Raw genomic sequence first — 18950 nt, 5'->3', positions numbered from 1 at the left:
GATGAAGAGCTTCCTTGTTTTGTCCAGAAGGGTATTTTACAGCCTGCCTGTACCTGTTGCTTTGTCTGCTCATGGTGGGTTTCACCACTGAAAAGCTTCTCCTGCCGTATCATCTCTTGTATCTCCTATGCACACTGTCAGCACTTTCATTCGTAATTAGAATCGCTTAAGAACCAACAAAAAGCAAGCATGTGGAAGTGACACCCACTTCCTGTCCTTCAGTTGGGAACGGACTGCAGGGTGAAAATTTTGCCCATAATTTCTGAATCAGACAGTTTATCTGTCAAAAGCAAAACACTAATGATGCTGGATATCTGAAATAAAACAAAATTCTAGAAATGCTCAGCAAGTCTGGAAACACCGTGGAGATACTTCAGGTATATGACCATGGATCTGTTGCTCTATCCAATTTTACTTACCAAATTTTCTGTACTGAATGCCAACTACTTGGCATAAAGTCAATGGGCCGAATGCCCTCCATGGCTCATTAGTTATTTGCGTGAGACATAATCACACAAGGTACGTGACAACTTCTGGATGAAATGAGTAGCAGCTATGTTTTTGTATCAACTTCATTAACTGAAAATAAAAGTAAATTTGTTTAGATCAATGTAGTTTTGTTGCTGCATGGGAATTTGGGCAGATTGATTGCCTTGAATAGACTTCTCTCAAACTCTTCTGAAACCTCAGAACATAAGAAATAGGAATAAGTTACTCAGCCCTTTGAGCCTGCTCCACCATTCAATGAGATCATGGTTGATATTCTACTTCAATACCATTTTCCTGCACTGTCCCCATATCCCTTAATATTTTTTAATATGTAGAAATCTATTGATCTCAGTCTTGAACATATTCAAGGACGGAGTCGCCACAACCCCCTGGAGCTGAGAATTCCAAAGATTCACCACCCTCTGAGTGTAGAATGTCCTCCTCATCTCAGTCCTAAATGCCTGCCTCTTATTATGATATTGTGTTCCCTGGTTCTAGACCCCTCAGCAAAGGGAAGCATCCTTCCTGGATCTACCCTGCAAGGCCCTATAAAAATTTTGTATATTTTGAATGAGATCATCTTGCATTCTTCTCAGCTCCAGAGAATAAGGCCCAATCTATTTAATTTTTCCTTGTAGGACAATTTTTCCATTCCAGGCGTTAGTACAGTGAACATTCATTGGTCTCCCTCCAAGGCAAGTATATCTTTCCTTAGCTGAGGAGACCAAAACTGCACACAGTACTCCAGGTGTGGTCTCATAAAGGGCATAGTATTGCAGTAAGACATCTTTACTCCTATACTAAAATCCTCTTGTAATTGAGGCCAACATACCATGCCCTCTTAATTGCTTGTTAGCTTTCAGTGACTCATGAACAATGACATCCAAGTCTCTTCAAAGTTCAATACTCCCCAGCCTGTCATCATTTTAAAAATACTCTATATTTATTTTGTTCCCACCAAAGTGGATAACCTTACATTTCTCCACATTACAATCCATCTGCCAAATTTTTGCCCACATGCTTTGCCTCTCGAAATCCCCTTAAAGCTTCTTTGCAACCTCCTCATAATTCACACTTGCACCTAGTTTTGTGTCATCTGCAAACATGCAAATATTACATTTAATCCCCACAACCAAATCATTAATATTGATTGTGAATAGCTGGGGCCCAAGTACTGATCCTTGTGATATCATACCAGTCACAGCCTGACAACCTAAAATGGCCCATTTATTCCTACTCTCTGTTTTCTGTCTGTTAACCAGTTCTCAGTCCATGCCAGTATATTCATCTAACCACGTGTGGGACCTTATCAAAATCTTTCTGAAGATCTAACTATACCAATTTTCCCCTTATTTATTAGGTAGGTTAGAGGGATTTATTACGTAGGTTAGAGGGATTAGTGGGTAAAAATATGTAGGGATATGGGGGTAGGGCCTGGGTGGGATTGTGGTCGGTGCAGACTCGATGGGCCGAATGGCCTCTTTCTGTACCGTAGGGGTTCTATGATTCTATGCTAGTTACATCCTCAAAAACTCTCTAACAGTTTGTTGAACATGATTTTCCTTTCATAAATCCATGCTAATACTGCCCAATCCTTCCATTACTTTCTAAGTGTCTTACTATTATATCTTTTATTATAGATCCTTGCACTTTTCCCACTACTGATGTCAGTTTCCTCTGGGTGCTCCAGTTTCCTCCACAGTCCAAAGATGCGCAGGTTAGGTGGATTGGCTATGCTAAATTGCCCCTTGGTATCCAAAGATGTGTGGGTTAGGGAAATAAGCAGGGTAAATATGTGAGGTTACAGGAATAGGGTCTGGGTGGGATGCTCTGTCAGTGTATCAGTGGAGACTAGATCAGCCAAACAGCCTCCTTCTGCACTGGGGCAGCATGGTGGCACAGTGATTAGCATGCTGCCTTACAGCGCCAGGGACCGGGGAGCGATTCCCGATTTGGGTCACTGTCTGTGTGGAGTCTGCACATTTTCCCTGTGTCTGTATGGGTTTCCTCTGGGTGCTTCGGTTTCTTTCCACAGTCCAAAAGATGTGCTGGTTGGGTGCATTGGTCATGCTAAATTCTCCCTCAGTATACCCGAACGGGCGTTGGAGTGTGGCGACTAGGGGATTTTCACAGTAGCTTAAACCTACTTGTGACACTAATAAATAAAAACTTCTTTAAAAATCTGTAGAGATTCTATGATTAAACCTCTATGTGCCAGACTCTTATACTACACCATACCATCTTGTTGTTGACCTTCTTGCCACTGGAAACAGTTTCTCCTGTTTTATAAAACCTCGAATAAATGTTCCAATAATATCCTCTGCTCCCAGTAGAACCATGATGAGGAGATGCCGGTGTTGGACTGAGGTGGACAAGATGAGAGGTCACACAACACCATAGTCCAACAGATTTATTTGAAATCATAAGCTTTCATAGCGTTAATATATAAGTGTCAACGCTTTACACAAACTGATCATACTTAACTGCTTGTACTTACCTATTAGACTCGTGATTACCTGTAAAAACATGTTATTCAGCCGGCCTACACTGCACTGTCTGTACTTATCCATTGACACTTTTGATTACCTGAGTGCTTGGCTACCGTCACTGTGCCTGCGCATCTCTTTCCACTTCACCTGACAAAGGAGCAACGCTCCTAAAGCTTGTGATTTCAAATAATTCTGTTGGACTATAACCTGGTGTGGTGTGACCTCTCATCTTGTCCATTGGAAGCATGTGAGTCTCTCCAGTTGACTGAGATCCCTCCCCATGCTCCCACCACTGCATTGCATAACAACTGCTGCTCCTCCCTGGGCCCTCTGGGCGCCTCTTGTCCACTCCCGCTGTATTGTCACTATTGGATGTCCGCTTCAGGATGCCGGAAGTGCAATGGTTGCCAGGGAGCTGCCTCTCAGCCCCGGCCTGCTCCATTGCATCGCTGCTGCCCGCTGGCCGAGGATGTTACGCCTGTTCAGCATGCTGATCGCGACTGGCCTGCTGTTGGCCTGCCTCACCGCCTACGTCTTAGAGAATTACACCGCGCAACCTGCCTTCACCGAGAGCGGCGGTGGGCACCCGCGGGCGGAGCAACCTCCCTATCCGGGCCGGACCATGGACAACATCTTTTGGTTCCTACAGGTAAAGGACGGCGGCCCCCCACTCATCTGCCCGCTGAGAAAGGGATGTGACACGCTGGTTATGGGCTCACCTGTGTCGGCTGGATTTTCCCTCCCGCCCTCTCGCTGTCTGGGGCATCACCAGTGGGGGGAAAAAGAGGGAGAAGGGGTGACTAAACCCAGAGAGATGATCACCTTTCACTTCGTTCTCCTTCAATGAGATAGAGTATTTAGAGTACGTTGCATGTTAACAGAATGATTGCTCCTGTTAACGAGTTTTCAGGGAGATTAACTCATGCAATATTAGGGGTAGATTCACCCAACGTACAAAAAGGCTTGAGATTTAAGTTTGAACCATGGCTAATTTCTGTCTGGACCCCTATACTCAAAACATGGGTCCATCTACAGAACAAGTGCAGCAGTGAATCGGAACCAAAGCAGCTTGCTGCTGTATTGAATTCACTCTTGCCGTTTCTTTCATTTTGTTTTGCCTTTTTTTAAACATATATTTTTATACTTGGAGCCACATTACTGGAACAGTCTGATGTTCAAGATGATCTGGTGACCAATATCTCAAGTGTCTCTCGTATACAGATTGAAATTAGACCTAGTCGAACACACAAAAAAGACATGCTCATTGGCCATGTAAGATTCAATAATGTCTGCATCTTCAGCTGCACAACCCATGAAAAAAAAATCAGCTTACCTAGAATTTTAGACTTGAATGGGCAGTTATTCTGCCCTCTCACTTCAAAGAATTTGAATGCTAAATCATTCTTCGTGTTGTTGAGTGATGTGAAAGGATGGATTCATACAATATGAAATGCAGATTCATATCATTTATAAGCATTTGGTATAATGTAAAAGTAGAACTACACACCTGGAGGATTAGTATGTTTTTGTGGCAGAGGCTGGTGTTTTATTTATTGAAGGAGATGGAGGCTTTGTGCATGCTGACTTTTTTTTAAACATCGCTTTTAAGAATATATTTGTACTGGCTTTGTTCATGGTGGATTTAACTGAAAAATGTTTTTCTGCCCAGGTGTCTGACCTCCATATCAGTAGGTTTATAGATCCCCAAAGAACTCCTGACTTTAAGAAATTTTGCACAGAGACCATTGATGTAATTAAGCCAGCAATCGTTTTCGCCACAGGTAGGTCATGAACCCCCACCCCCCCCACAGCAACAAAAAATTGGTTATCAATGGATTTGTAGTTGTTCAAATATTTTGCACCAACACAGGGGCATCTAACAAGTTCTCAGCAATATTACAAGATACTTTCTTAACTAGAGAATTTATTAGAACAGGGTTCTCAGTTGGGAGTCCATTAGTAGTTTTTTTAGTGGTCTGCCAAATCAGCACCTTTCAAGAATAACTGAGATTAAGGTCAACAATGATTATTTACTACCAACATTAGAAGTACTGCATTTATTATATTAAGAATGAGACCTTGAAATCAGTTGGGTTTTTTTTTACCTACTTCTAAAAATGAGAATTTGATTTAGTGCACCAATGTGAGATTGGGCAGAGGTATGGCTGCCACCTCCACTGATGTTGGAGGAGAAAAGATATGTCTCTTATATCCATTTGTGGCAGTTAGCAGCAGATTCTTTCCTGGCAGCGTGCTTCCTTCCACAAGGCACAAATCTAGCAAATAGAGCAATGGGTCAATAGAGTTTGATGGCTATTTTGTAGGATAATTGAGCTGGGAAATCATCAGATTACCAACTCACTTGTATTTCTAACCCTAGTGTTTACATTTGTCTCTCCTGGTGTTTGAGTTTGCTACAATAAAAAAAATGGTTGGATTAGCTTGGTAAATCTTTGAAAGGAAGGGGCAAGGAAAAGCATCATAAAACTAACAAGTATACAGAGCAATAGTATAAGGCCACTCAGCCCCTCAAACCTGATCCACCATTCCATTAGATTGTGGTTGATCTGTATTTCCATTCCAATTACCTTTTCTAATTATCCCTTGACATCGTTATTTGACAATGATCCAAAATATCAGTTGGTCCCGAGCATTCATAACCTTTGGAGTACTGAATCCCATTCTACTGTCACCCTGTGTGAAAAAATCCTTCCTGATTTAACTCCTGAATGGCCTGGCTCTAATTAAGATTGTGTTCCTGGTTCCCCATCAGAAGAAATAGCCATTGTATGTTTTTAAAGATGGTGATTAGACTATGCTAGACTAAACTCAAATGAATGTGAGCCATGTTTGTGTAGCTTGACCTCATAAGTTAAACATTTAAATCCGAGTATCATTCTAGTGAATCAATGCTGCACTCCTTCCTGAGATGTGGTGCCCAAACAATCATACAGCAAAGGAAGCACGCTTTTAATGGGGGATTTTAACTCCTAGATAAGATTGTCTGGTGTCAGAAAACTAGTGAATTTTTGAATGTGTTCAGGCTAGTTTTCTGCAACAATATGTCCTGGAACCAACAAATGGCAAGGCCATATTAGATTTAATAATGAGCAATGAAGATTTAGTTAACAGCATAACAGTACGTCAACATTTATTTTAAACCAATTGTATGATTGAGTTTGAAAGGGAGAAACCTGGAACAGCGACTAAGATTCTAGGTTCAAGTGAGGTTGACTTCAATGGCATGAAACAGAGACTGTCCAAAATTAAATGGGCAAATCTATTTAAGTTTATACACCAAGACACAGAAATCTACTTGTCAAAATAAAGCTATAAATGACTGAAGACAAAAAAATATATAAATTAACTGCAGCATATATAAGTCTAAGAACTAAACATAGATCCTAGCAACTGGGAGAGATACAATATACAACAAAAATGTGATTAAAATGCTCAGAGCTACAAAAGAGAGTCTAAAAAGAAACTTGCAAGGGATATCAAAATCAACACAATTGTTTTACAATTATATTAGGAAATAGAGAGTGGTCAGGAATGATGATATTGTCAACGTAAATAAGAAAATAGCAGACATTTTTAATAATTACTTTGTATCAACATTACAGTAGTGAAAGAGATCTACACGCCAGACATCCCAAATATTCAGTCGGGGGATAAAGGCTTACCAAAATTAATCTAAGCAAAATAACAGAAATGAAGAAAATAATGGCATCAAAGAGTAGCAAATCCCAGGACCAAGGTTTTCATCCCAGATATTTAATAGAAGTAGGTGAGAACATTTCCGATGTACCAACTGTAATCTTCCACATTTTTCTCCATTTGGGAAGAAAATTGAGCATATCACTACTATTTTAGGAAGGTGAGAGAGGGAGCCTAGGAACTAGCTAACCTAACATCTGTTATCAGGAAATTGCTACGGTTTCTAATTAAACGTAGGGTGACTGAACATCTTGAGATTTTTCAGCTGATTGGAGAGCAGCATGGATTTGTAAAGTGTAGGTCATGCCTGACGAATCAGATGTAAATCAGCAATAGAACTGTTTGCCTGATCTTGGTTGAGTATTGACAAAGACACTGAAGAAAGTTTCCATGCTCTTTGCAGGGCATTGATTACATACTCCCAAGAGAGAGGACAAGAACTTGACTTAATGTTTCATTCAACAAAGGCACCTCCGATAGTGTAGTCCTCCCTCACTGTTGAGTGTTAGCCTGAATTATATGCAGACCATGACAATGCCTCTACCAATCAAAGTCCACTTGCCAGCCAATCAGCACTCTCATGCAGTAAAAATTGTTGTTCCTTTGAGATTTTGTATTCTTATAATTCTGTCCTGATGAGTGCAACATGAAAAGCTTTGACAGCATGTCTCTTTTTACAGTGATACTCAAGTTATGTACTACCAAGTAATTTATATTTATTTTGCTTCTATAACTTTGTATCAGTACAGTCCCCATCACTTGTAGTGGTCTCATTGGTGTCAACACAATTTTCCCACTCTACATGAGAACAGTGTAGTAAATATGTGATGGATGTGAACTGGTGGAGGCATAAAGGAATTCAGGATGAATCTGGAAGAATATGCAAAAGTCAGGATGCTTTGTTTAGCCATGGAAACGTTTTAATGGTAGTCAGATTATGACAGAGGCACATGCAGAAAATTAAGCTAAATAAAGCCCAAATCCAAAATATTAGTTGTCTAATAAATGTGTTTTAATTTATATAGTACTGATCAGTTATATTAGATTTTTATGTTCTATAATAGCAAGTGACACTTTACCAGTTTAATATCGTTACGGGCAATGGTGGGCTGACGGTGGAACCACTTCTGCAGCTAAGTTAAAGTTTTAATCAGTTGACTCTTGCACTTAATTGTTACAGAGATTAATCTGGGATAGAGAGACCTAAATATGTGCTGGAAAGCTACAACAGTGCTTTGCACTGCTGCCTCACAGCAAGAAGTTTAACAACACCAGGTTCAAGTCCAACAGGTTTATTTGGTAGCAAAAGCCTCACAGCGCCAGGGATCCAAGTTCAATTCTGGCCTTATATAATTGCGATAGGAGGGACAATCCTATTGCCCCCCCAGGTCAATAACCCCCACCACCTGCCAGTTTCCACCATCCAATAAGATATCTCCTGAGCCACCAAGAATATTATCACAGGAGGTTGGTTAATATGTGTAAACCTAGCACATCTTAAAAATTTATTTTAGAACAGTTCGAAGTCCCTCTCAAAAACCTTTGCCAGCATACAACCCCTTAAGCTGCAAAAACAGGGTTTTCAAGATTGCATAAATCATTTTGTCCATTGTTATGTGACAGTGGAACAGAAATCAACATTCGAGGCTTCCACCTCAACAGCATGTTGCTACAGCAAAGCACAGTATCTTATTAGTAGAAGACTAGATTTTGCTAATCATGTCTTTCTCAAGTTATACCCAAAGTGGCAAAAACAAAAAAAAATCAAGTCTGCAGACTTAGAATCATAGAAACCCTACAGTGCAGGAGGAGCCCCTTCGTCCCATCACGTCTGCTTCAACAGCAATCCCAGCCAGGCCATATCCCTGAAACCCCACATATTTACCCTGCTAATCCCTCTAACATATACATCCTGGGACACTAAGGGGCAGTTTAACATGGCCAATCAACCTAACCTGCACATCTTTGGACTGTGGGAGGAAACTGGAGCACCTGGAGGAAACCCATGCAGATGCGGGAGAATGCGCAAACTCCACACAGTAAGAAGTCTCTCATCATCAGGTTAAAGTCCAACAGGTTTATTTGGTAGCACAAGCTTTCGGAGCGCTGCTCCTTCATCAGGTGAGTGAAGAGTTGGGTTCACAAACCGGGCATATATAGGCACAGATTCAATTTACAAGATAATGGTTGGAATGCGAGTCTTAACAGGGTAATCAGTTCTTTACAGGTGCAGACAATGTGAGTGGAGAGAGGGTTAAGCACAGGTTAAAGAGGTGTAAATTGTCTCAAGCCAAGACAGTTAGTAAGATTTTGCAAGCCCAGGTGGGGGTTACAGATAGTGTGACATGAGCCCAAGATCCCGGTTGAGGCCGTCCTCAAGTGTGCGGAACTTAGCAATCAGTTTCTGCTTGGTGATTCTGCGCTGTCGTGTGTCGTGAAGGCTGCCTTGGAGAACGCTTACACGAAGATCAGATGCTGAATGCCTTTGACTGCTGAAGTGTTCCCAGACAAGAAGGGAACACCTTCATGGTCATTGTCGAGCAGTGTCCTTTCATCCATTGTCGTAGCGTCTGCATGGTCTCGCCAATGTACCATGCCTCGGGACATCCTTTCCTGCAGCGTATCAGGTTTTTTTGATTTGATTTATTATTGTCACATGCATTAACATACAGTGAAAAGGATTGTTTCTTGCGTGCTATACAGACAAAACATACCGTTCATAGAGAAGGAAATGAGAGAGTGCAGAATGTAGTGTTACAGTCATAGCTAGGGTGTAGAGAAAGATCAACTTAATGCAAGGTAAGTCCATTCAAAAGTCTGACAGCAGCAGGGAAGAAGCTGTTCTTAAATCGGTTACATCGAGGGCATCCTAAAATCCATTGTACAAAGAACCCCCAGCTTCTGTCGCGACACTACAGACTTCTTACAGAAACTCAGCACACATGGAACATTGAACCAGGAACACTCCTCATCATAATGGATGTCTTGGCACTCTACACCAGCATCCCCGATGACGATGGCATTGCTGCAACTGCCTCAGTACTCAATGCTGACAACTGCCAATCTCCAGAGGCAATTCTACAACACATCTCCTTCAACAACCAGTTCTTCATCCAGACACACACGGAACAGCCATGGGGACCAAATTTTCACCTCAGACGTTTGTATCTTTTTCCCGAAGGAAGAAGGTGGAAGAGAGAATGACCAGTGTGCGTGGGGTCCTTAATTATGCTGTCTGCTTTACTGAGGCAGCAGGAAGTTGTGATGAACAAAGCATCGTAGCTGTGAGGGACAGCTCGGTGGATAGGATATTGGTATGTAGATAGGCTGGAAAATTGGGCGGGGATCCTGGATTCAGGATTCAATCCTGGACCGGGGAGCGGCGCGGGCTTGGAGGGCCGAAGGGCCTGTTCCTGTGCTGTATTGTTCTTTTGTTCTTTGAAGTGTAGACAGAGTCAATGGATGGGAGGCTGGTTTGCATGATGGATTGGGCTACATTCCTTGTGGTCTTGGGCAGAGCAGGAGCCATACCAAGCTGTGATGCAACCAGAAAGAATGCTTTCTATGGTGCATCTGTAAAGGTTGGTGAGAGTCGTAGCTGACATGCCAAATTTCCTTGGTCTTCTGAGAAAGTAGAGGTGTTGGTGGGCTTTCTTAACTATAGTGTCGGCATGGGGGGAACAGGACAGGTTGTTGGCGATCTGGACACCTAAAAACATGAAGCTCTCGACCCTTTTTACTTCGTCCCCATTGATGTAGACAGGGGCATGTTCTCCTTTACGCTTCCTGAAGTTGACGACAATCTCCTTCGTTTTGTTGACATTGAGGGAGAGATTATTGTTGCCGCACCAGTTCATCAGATTCTCTATCTCATTTCTGCATTATCACAACATTGGCCAAGTTGCAAGAGTATATACTGTGTACCTGGTGGATGGTGTTTTCACATGAGATGATGGCATCCGTGTCGATGATCAGGTGCGTCTTGCAGAGATTGCTGTGGCAGGGTTGTGTGGTGTCGTGGTCTCTGCTCTCCTGAAGGCTGGATAGTTTACTGCGGATAATGGTCTGTTTGAGGTTGCACGGTTATTTTAAGGCAAGTAGTGGAGGTGTGGGGATGGCCTTGGTGAGATGTTCGTCTTCATCAATAACATGTTGAAGGCTCCGGAGAAGATGTTGTAGCTTCTCCGCTCCGGGGGTGTATTGGACGATGAATGTCACTCCCGTGTCCCGTGTTTGTCTTCTGAGGAGGTCGGTGCAGTTTTTCGCTGTGGCACGTCGGAACTGTCAATCGATGAGTTGGGTGCCATATCCTGTTCTTATGAGGGTGTCTTTCAGCATCTGTAGGTGTCTGTTGCGATCCTCCGAAGAGGAAAGAGTCGAATTGGACTCCTCCAGAAGGCCGTTGCCCTCGACTCTACATGTATGCCCAAGCCGTCAGGAGGTGCACCAATGCCAGATTCATTAACCGCACTCCAGACAGCCCCGAAAGCCACCCAAGCACAACGCAATGCCATCACGCTCTTGAGACCAACTTGTCATCAAACCAGCAAAGGAGGGGACATTGTCATATTGAACAGAATGGATTGCTGCAAAGAAGTGTACCGACAAGTGAACAACAAGGAATACTACAGACAGTTACCCGCAGATCCGACCAAAGAACACACCCGCCAACTCAACAGACTGATCAAGACGTTTGATACGGGCCTTCAGAGCAACCTCCGTGCTCTCATCCCACGTACTCCCTCATTGGAGATCTCTACTGCCTCCCAAAGATACACAAGGCCAACACACCCGGCCATCCCACCGTATCAGGCAATGGGACCCTCTGTGAGAACCTCTCTGGCTACATCGAGGGCATCCTGAAATCCATCGTACAAAGAACCCCCAGCTTCTGTCGCGACACTACAGACTTCTTACAGAAACTCAGCACACATGGAACATTGAACCAGGAACACTCCTCATCATAATGGATGTCTTGGCACTCTACACCAGCATCCCCGATGACGACGGCATTGCTGCAACTGCCTCAGTACTCAATGCTGACAACTGCCAATCTCCAGAGGCAATTCTACAACACATCTGCTTCATCCTGGACCACAACGTCTTCACCTTCAACAACCAGTTCTTCATCCAGACACACACGGAACAGCCATGGGGACCAAATTCACACCTCAATATGCCAACATCTTCTTGCACAAGTTCGAACAAGACTTCTTCACCACACAGGACCTTCAACTGACGCTATACACTAGATACATCGATGACATTTTCTTCCTTTGGACTCACGGTGAACAATCACTGAAACTATATGATGACATCAAGTTCCATCCCACCATCAGACTCACCATGGACTACTCTCCGGAATCGGTTGCATTCTTGGAAACACCCATCTCCAACATGGACGGTCACCTCAGCACTCACTGTACTGCAAGCCCACGGATAACCTCACGATGTTCCACTTCTCCAGCTTCCACCCTAAACATGTCAAAGAAGTCAGCCCCTACAGACAAGCCCTCCGTATACACAGGATCTGCTCAGATGAGGAGGATCACAACAGATACATACAGACGCTGAAACACCCCCTTGTAAGAACAGGATATGGTGCTTGACTCATCAATCGACAGTTCTGACTTGCCACAGCGAAAAACTGCACCGACCTACTCAGGAAGACAAACACGAGACACGGCGGACAGAGTACCTTTTGTAGTCCAGTACTTACTCGGAGCAGAGAAGTTACGACATCTTCTCCAGAGCCTTCAACATGTCATCGATGAAGATGAACATCTCGCCACGTCATCCCCACACCCCCACTTCTTGCCTTCAAACAACCGTGCAACCTCAAACCGACCATTGCAACAAACTACCCAGCCTTCAGGAGAATAGTGACCGTGACACCACACAACCCTGCCACAGCAACCTCTGCAAGACGTGCTGGATCATCAACACGGATGCCATCATCTCACGTTAGAACACTATCCAGCAGGTACACGGTACATATTCTTCGAACTCGGCCAACGTTGCAGGAAAGGATGTCCCGAGGCATGGTACGTTGGCGAGACGCTATGACAACGGATGAATCACTAGGCAAGAGTGTTCCCTTCCTGTCAGGGAATACTTCTGCAGTCAAGGGCATTCAACCTCTGATCTTCGTGTAAGCGTTCTCCAAGGCGGCCTTCACGACACATGAGAGCGCAGAATCGCCAAGCAGAAATTGATAGCCAAGTTCCGCACATGTGAGGATGGCCTCAACCGGGACTTTGGGTTCATGTCAGACTATCTGTAACCCCCACAACTTGCCCGGGCTTGCAAAATCTCACTAACTGTCCTGGCTTGAGACAATTTACACCTCTTTAACCTGTGCTTAACCCTCTCTCCACTACTATTGTCTGCACCTGTAAAGACCTGATTACCTGTTAAGACTCGCATTCCAACCATTATCTTGTAATTGAGTCTATAATTGCCTATATATGCCCTGTTTGTGAACCCGACTCTTCACTTATTTGATGAAGAAGCAGTGCTCCGAAAGCTTGTGCTACCAAATAAACCTGTTAGACTTTAACCTGGTGTTAGAACATAGAACAGTACAGCACAGAACAGGCCCTTCGGCCCACGATGTTGTGCCGAGCTTTATCTGAAACCAAGATCAAGCTATCCCACTCCCTATCATCCTGGTGTGCTCCATGTGCCTATCCAATAACCGCTTGAATGTTCCTAAAGTGTCTGACTCCACTATCACTGCAGGCAGTCCATCCCACACCCCAACCACTCTCTGCGTAAAGAACCTACCTCAGATATCCTTCCTATATCTCCCACCACGAACCCTATAGTTATGCCCCCTTGTAATAGCTCCATCCACCCGAGGAAATAGTCTTTGAACGTTCACTCTATCTATCCCCTTCATCATTTTATAAACCTCTATTAAGTCTCCCCTCAGCCTCCTCCGCTCCAGAGAGAACAGCCCTAGCTCCCTCAACCTTTCCTCATAAGACCTACCCTCCAAACCAGGCAGAGAGACTTCTTACAGTGCCTACTCCAGTCCACTTCAAACTCTTACAGACAGTGACCCAAGCTGGGAATCGAACCCAATTCCCTAAAGCTGTGAGGCAGCAGTGCTAACCACTGTGTTGCCCATTGGGCGGCAAGTTTAGAGTAACCAATCTTAGAGTATTTTACATGGCTCTGGTCTCCATATTACTCAATTGCAGGCACTGGAGAGGGTGCAAAAAAGATTCACAAGGATGACACTAGAACTGAGACATTGTAATTATCAGGTATTTGAAAAAGGCTGAGGAGCAACCTAATAGAGCTAGTAAAAATTATGAAGAAGTTTCATCAGGTATAAGTGGAGAAGATGGTTTCCACTTGTGGGAAATTCTAAACCACGGGCCATAATCTAAGAAATCTGAAATTCAGGAGAAATTTGTTTTCATTACCACATTGAGCAGTTGGGGTGTAGATGTATTTAAGGGGAAACTAGATAACTGCATGAGGGTGAAAGAAATAGAAGGATTTGTTGATTTTTGGGGGGGGTGTTAGATGAAGTAGGATGGGAGGAGGTTTGTGTGGATCATAAACAACAGAATAGATTTGTTCTTTTCTATCTTTAAAAAAAGCTTTCCTTAGAAACATAGCAATTAATAGATTAAAAAAGCTTTGTTTCACCTAGTCCACCCACGTGCATTTCCTGGTCCGCAGAGTGCTATTGGAGCCCTCCCAACATGTCATTTTTTTGAGTCAAAGAATATTGAATGACTCACCATGACCAAACAACCAGGGAAAAATACACCAGGTGGCCAGGAAAATTAACACAACTCAACTCCCAATGATGCCAGCTGATGGCAAGATAGGCAACTCCAGGTCTTGGGCATAATGGAGGGGGCAGGGTCTTTTTCTAATGTGCTCTGATGGCCTTGATTTCATGGTTAGATTGCATTATGTCTCACAGGAGATCTGACAGATGCCAAGACAAGGAATAGGATTGGATCTGTTCAACATGAGGTTGAGTGGCAAACCTACCAGACAATCCTAAAGCAATCCAGAGTTTTGGAAAAGACAAAGTGGATCGATATCAAAGGAAATCATGGTACAACAGCCACCCTGATTATTTTTCCATTTCACCTTCCGGTTTTAACACAGCAAACCAGTTATTAACTCCACTATAATCGTATCATAGAATCATAGTCATAGAGTCATAAAGGTTTACAGCATGAAAACAGACCCTTCAGTCCAACTTGTCCATGCCGCCCTTTTTTTTAAAACCCCTAAGCTAATCCCAATTGCCCCCATTTGGCCCATATCCTTTCTATACTCATCATCCCCATGTAACTGTCTAAATGCTTTTTAAAAGACATTGTACCCGCCTCTACTACTACCTCTGGCAGCTTGTTCCAGACACTCAAAAAGATGCCCCTCTGGACACTTTTGTATCTCTCCCCTCTCACCTTAAACCTATGCCCTCTACTCTTAGACTCCCCTACCTTTGGGAAAAGATATTGACTATCTAGCTGATCTGTGCCCCTCATTATTTTATAGACCTCTATAAGGTCACCTCTCGGCCTTCTACGCTCCAGAGAAAAAAGTCCCAGTCTATCCAGCCTCTCCTTATAACTCAAACCATCAAGTCCCGGTAGCATCCTAGTAAATCTTTTTTGCACTCTTTCTAGTTTCATATATTTTCTATAATAGGGTGACCAGAACTGTACACAGTATTCCAAGTGTGGCCTTACCAATGTCTTGTACAACTTCAACAAGATATCCCAACTCCTGTATTCAATGTTCTGACCGATGAAACCAAGCATGCCGAATGCCGCCTTCACCACTCTGTCCACCTGTGACTCCACTTTCAGGGAGGTATGAACCTGTACCCCTAGATCTCTTTGTTCTGTAACTCTTCCCCAACGCCCTACCATTAACTGAGTAAGTCCTGCCCTGGTTCAATCTACCAAAATGCATCACCTCGTTACAGTATAGGAGGCCATTCAGCCATTGTGTCCATGCTGGCTCTCTGCAAGAGCAATCCAGCCAGTTGCACTTCCCCAATATTACTCCTTTGCTGTGCAATTTGTTTCTCTTCTGATAATTATCCAGAACCCTTTTGAAAACCGTAATTGTATCTGCTTCCACCATGCTCTCAGGCAGTGCATTCCAAATTCTTACCACTTGCTGCATGAAAATCTTTTTCCTCATGTTGCCTTTGGTTCTTCAGCTATTCACCTTAAATCAGTGTTGTCTGAAAGAAAGATTTACATTTATACTGTCCTCTCAACCTCGATGTTCCAAAGTGCTTTTGAGCCAATGAAGCATTTTTTGAAATGTAGTCACTGTTGTACTTTTGAAAACAGCAGCCAATTTGCATGCAGCAAAAATCCACGACAGTGCTATCTGATCAAAACCAGACAATCAGTTTTTACTTTAGCAACATTGTTTGAGGGATAAATATTGGCCATGACACCCTGGCCTTGGTTTAACATTGTACACAAAAGATTCTACCTGAGAGTACAGTGGCCTCTGAAGTGTGTGCCTGGATTAACTGCTCAACTCTCTTGAGTTGGACTTGGATCCACTACCTTTTGAGTCTGTGATGAGGGATAAGCAGAAATACCCACCAAAGAAACAGGGGAAATCTAGTATTGTCCCCACTCTTTTCCCATCATGACATGAAAGTAGACCATTTAGCTCAGACTTTCTGTAGAGCATTCCATTGTTCTTCCTCCACGGCCCTCAAGTGTTCATTGGATGTAGTACTCTAGTTGTGGCCTAACTATTGCTTTAAAAAGGTCCAGCATACCCTCATGCTTTTGCACTCAATGGACTGAATCTTCCAGGAGTGTCAATCACCATTGAATTGCTGTTCCATTCCTATTTATTTACGTTAAGATGGCCCCAACTTCCAAACAAGGCCTCTTATGAAATGTGGAGCTTTCCTGTTCTGAGTCCTTCTTTGCATGCAGGATCATTGGAAGCCAAGCCACACCCCCTTCTTAACCACACAAGCTGTCATATTTTGCTAAGTCTTCATTCACAAACTCACTGAAAAGCTTTGAGACCTTGAAATAGCTTTTTACTTGTCGTGAATGAATGTCAGTGAGGTAAATGGATAGGGCGCCCACTGGATAGGTTGGCAGCGTGGGTAGGTCAGGAGGGGAGTTGGAGGTTTTGTGGGGAGATTTGGGATGTCAACGTGTGGGATAGTGGGAGAGTTGAGAAAGGGTTGAAGGGTATTTGGGGGAGTCGGAGGTTGAGTCGGGAAGTCGGAGGGTCAATAGGGGAGAATCAGGGTGGGGGGGGGGGGGGAGTAGGGTAGAGGGGGTGCAGGTGAAGTCAATTGTACAGTTATCCAGGAATTAGACATGGCTTTTTGTGTCTAATATTTCTTTGGTAACTATCCAAGTAAGTAAGTCGGAAAGTTTGAGACTTTTTTGGAAAATCTTGGGGAGTAGGAAAATTGCCTATTGGAAGTTGAAATTTCTTGGACAATCCCCATGGAGCCTTTACATTGAGACTTCTGAGGAGTCCCTTAGGGCATCTCCGGGGTATATCCAGTCTCTGACCATCTTGAGACAGAAAGATCTGAGCCAAGACCTCTGTTTATGAAGCCTGAGATCCACATGTCTTCCTAACTACTCTTTCAATATGTCCTGCCAAAGATCTATGCACATGAGTCCCAGGTCCCTCTGCCCCTGTACACTCTTAAATCTATATTGAACTACCATCCACCCTTATTACAGAGGGCCACCAAAGTTGGTGTCACTGGATAGGACTCCCCTGAGCCTGAGCTACAGATCCAAGGTCATATTAGGGGTGTTGTGAGAAATGAAGTTTACCAGCCCCTGTAAGACTGTACATTGACATGAGGCCTGAAAGTGACCTGCTCCGCTAATACTGCACCCCCAGTGAAATAGATTTTTAATATTCCGAATGGTCTCTCCTTTTTTTCATTTCTCCCACAACCCAATTTGACTTTCAAACGTCCGTGGACACAAATATAAGATGTATTGCCCAATAACCTTCCATGTCACCAGCCACATTTGAAACCATTGAAGTCCTCCTCAAAATGGATGTTGTAACTCAAATATGACAGTATTGACTGGAAATGAAATATTGCAGGCAGCCTTTCAGGATATGCTCATGAATCTGAATATTATAGTGTTTGGCAGCAGCTCTATTTTAAAATTCTCATCTTTCTGTTCAAATCTCTAATTCTGAAATATCCTCCAGCTCCATAATCCACCAAGATCTCTGTAGTCCTTAAATTCAGATCTTTTGCGCATCCCTCACTCCCTTCACAATACCATGTGACAGTAATTCAACTGTCTCCGTCCTAAGCTCTCGATTTCCTTTCCTAAACACCTCTCCCTCCTCCTTCAAGACACTTCTTAAAATCTCTCTTTGACCAGGTGTTTGCGCAATAATTCTAATTTATCTTTATGTTGTCAAGTGTTGTCTTATCATGCTCCTGTGAAGAAACTTGGGACATTTTACTTTATTAAACTGCTATATAAATGCAAGTTATTATCACATCCAGCATGATGCCATTTTCTCTTTCTTATTACAGATGCCTTCAACATTCCATCACTTGACAGTATCAATAACTATTACAGGTATTGTGCTTGAAGTTTATCTAAGATTAACACCATGTAGTGTTGAACTGTATAGTTTATTTCCTGTATTTCAAGCTAAGAAATTGACCCAAGGCAGGAAAAATGAGCGAGCATAATTTTTTGGATGACTTGGAGTGAAACTTGCCTGAGGTATTTTCTCACTTGGCTCACCAAGTGCCATTGGTGACTTCACCCGCAACCTGTTCTCACAGATTGCAGACGGCCTGCTGGAAACTGCACAAGACTAACAGCAGAGGACTGTATGCTTGCTTTTTCGCTTGCTGTGGATATTGCCCTGGCTCCCAAAATTACTGCTTTTCAGGATAGAATAAATAAAAGGCTTATGGCAAGGAAATCTTGTTATGCAAATGCAGATGAGAAGGAGGTTGGGAAAGGATGGTGGAGGAGGAGTGTGCTTGATGGAATTTAAATACCACTGGAAATTCTGACTTAACTGGTTTGAATAAAATTTCTCTGACCTTTCTTGTGAATGCATCTTTTAGACTTTGGGTATCATCGAGTCATAACAGCACAGAAGGAGGCTTTTCAACCCATTGAGTCCATGCCAGCCATCTGTACCGTAATCCAGTCAGTCTCATTCCCCACTCTATCCCTCTAAATGCTGCAAGTTTATTTTATATGGGCCTAATGAGGG

At 43.2% G+C, this 18950-nt stretch overlaps 1 protein-coding gene across 2 annotated transcripts in view; it reads left to right on the top strand.

Annotated features, from left to right (window-relative positions):
- The first annotated feature begins 3272 nt into the window (after positions 1-3272).
- The window catches only part of tmem62 (transmembrane protein 62), a 76370-nt gene continuing 60692 nt past the window's right edge, over positions 3273-18950 (top strand). Inside the window, exons 1-4 of one of the 2 annotated variants that reach the window (XM_078233623.1) lie at positions 3273-3627; positions 4648-4759; positions 14641-14778; positions 18250-18295. In XM_078233623.1, the coding sequence (XP_078089749.1) occupies positions 3379-3627; positions 4648-4759; positions 14641-14778; positions 18250-18295 (545 nt within the window). In that variant the 5' untranslated portion in view covers positions 3273-3378. The remainder of the gene's footprint in view (positions 3628-4647; positions 4760-14640; positions 14779-18249; positions 18296-18950) is intronic. The other variant, XM_078233624.1, reaches the window with a different exon arrangement.

This window comes from Mustelus asterias, chromosome 18, assembly GCF_964213995.1.
Source record: "Mustelus asterias chromosome 18, sMusAst1.hap1.1, whole genome shotgun sequence".
NCBI lineage: Eukaryota > Metazoa > Chordata > Chondrichthyes > Carcharhiniformes > Triakidae > Mustelus > Mustelus asterias.
Note: the sequence above shows the minus strand (reverse complement) of the source record. Positions and strands in the feature narration are given on the sequence as shown.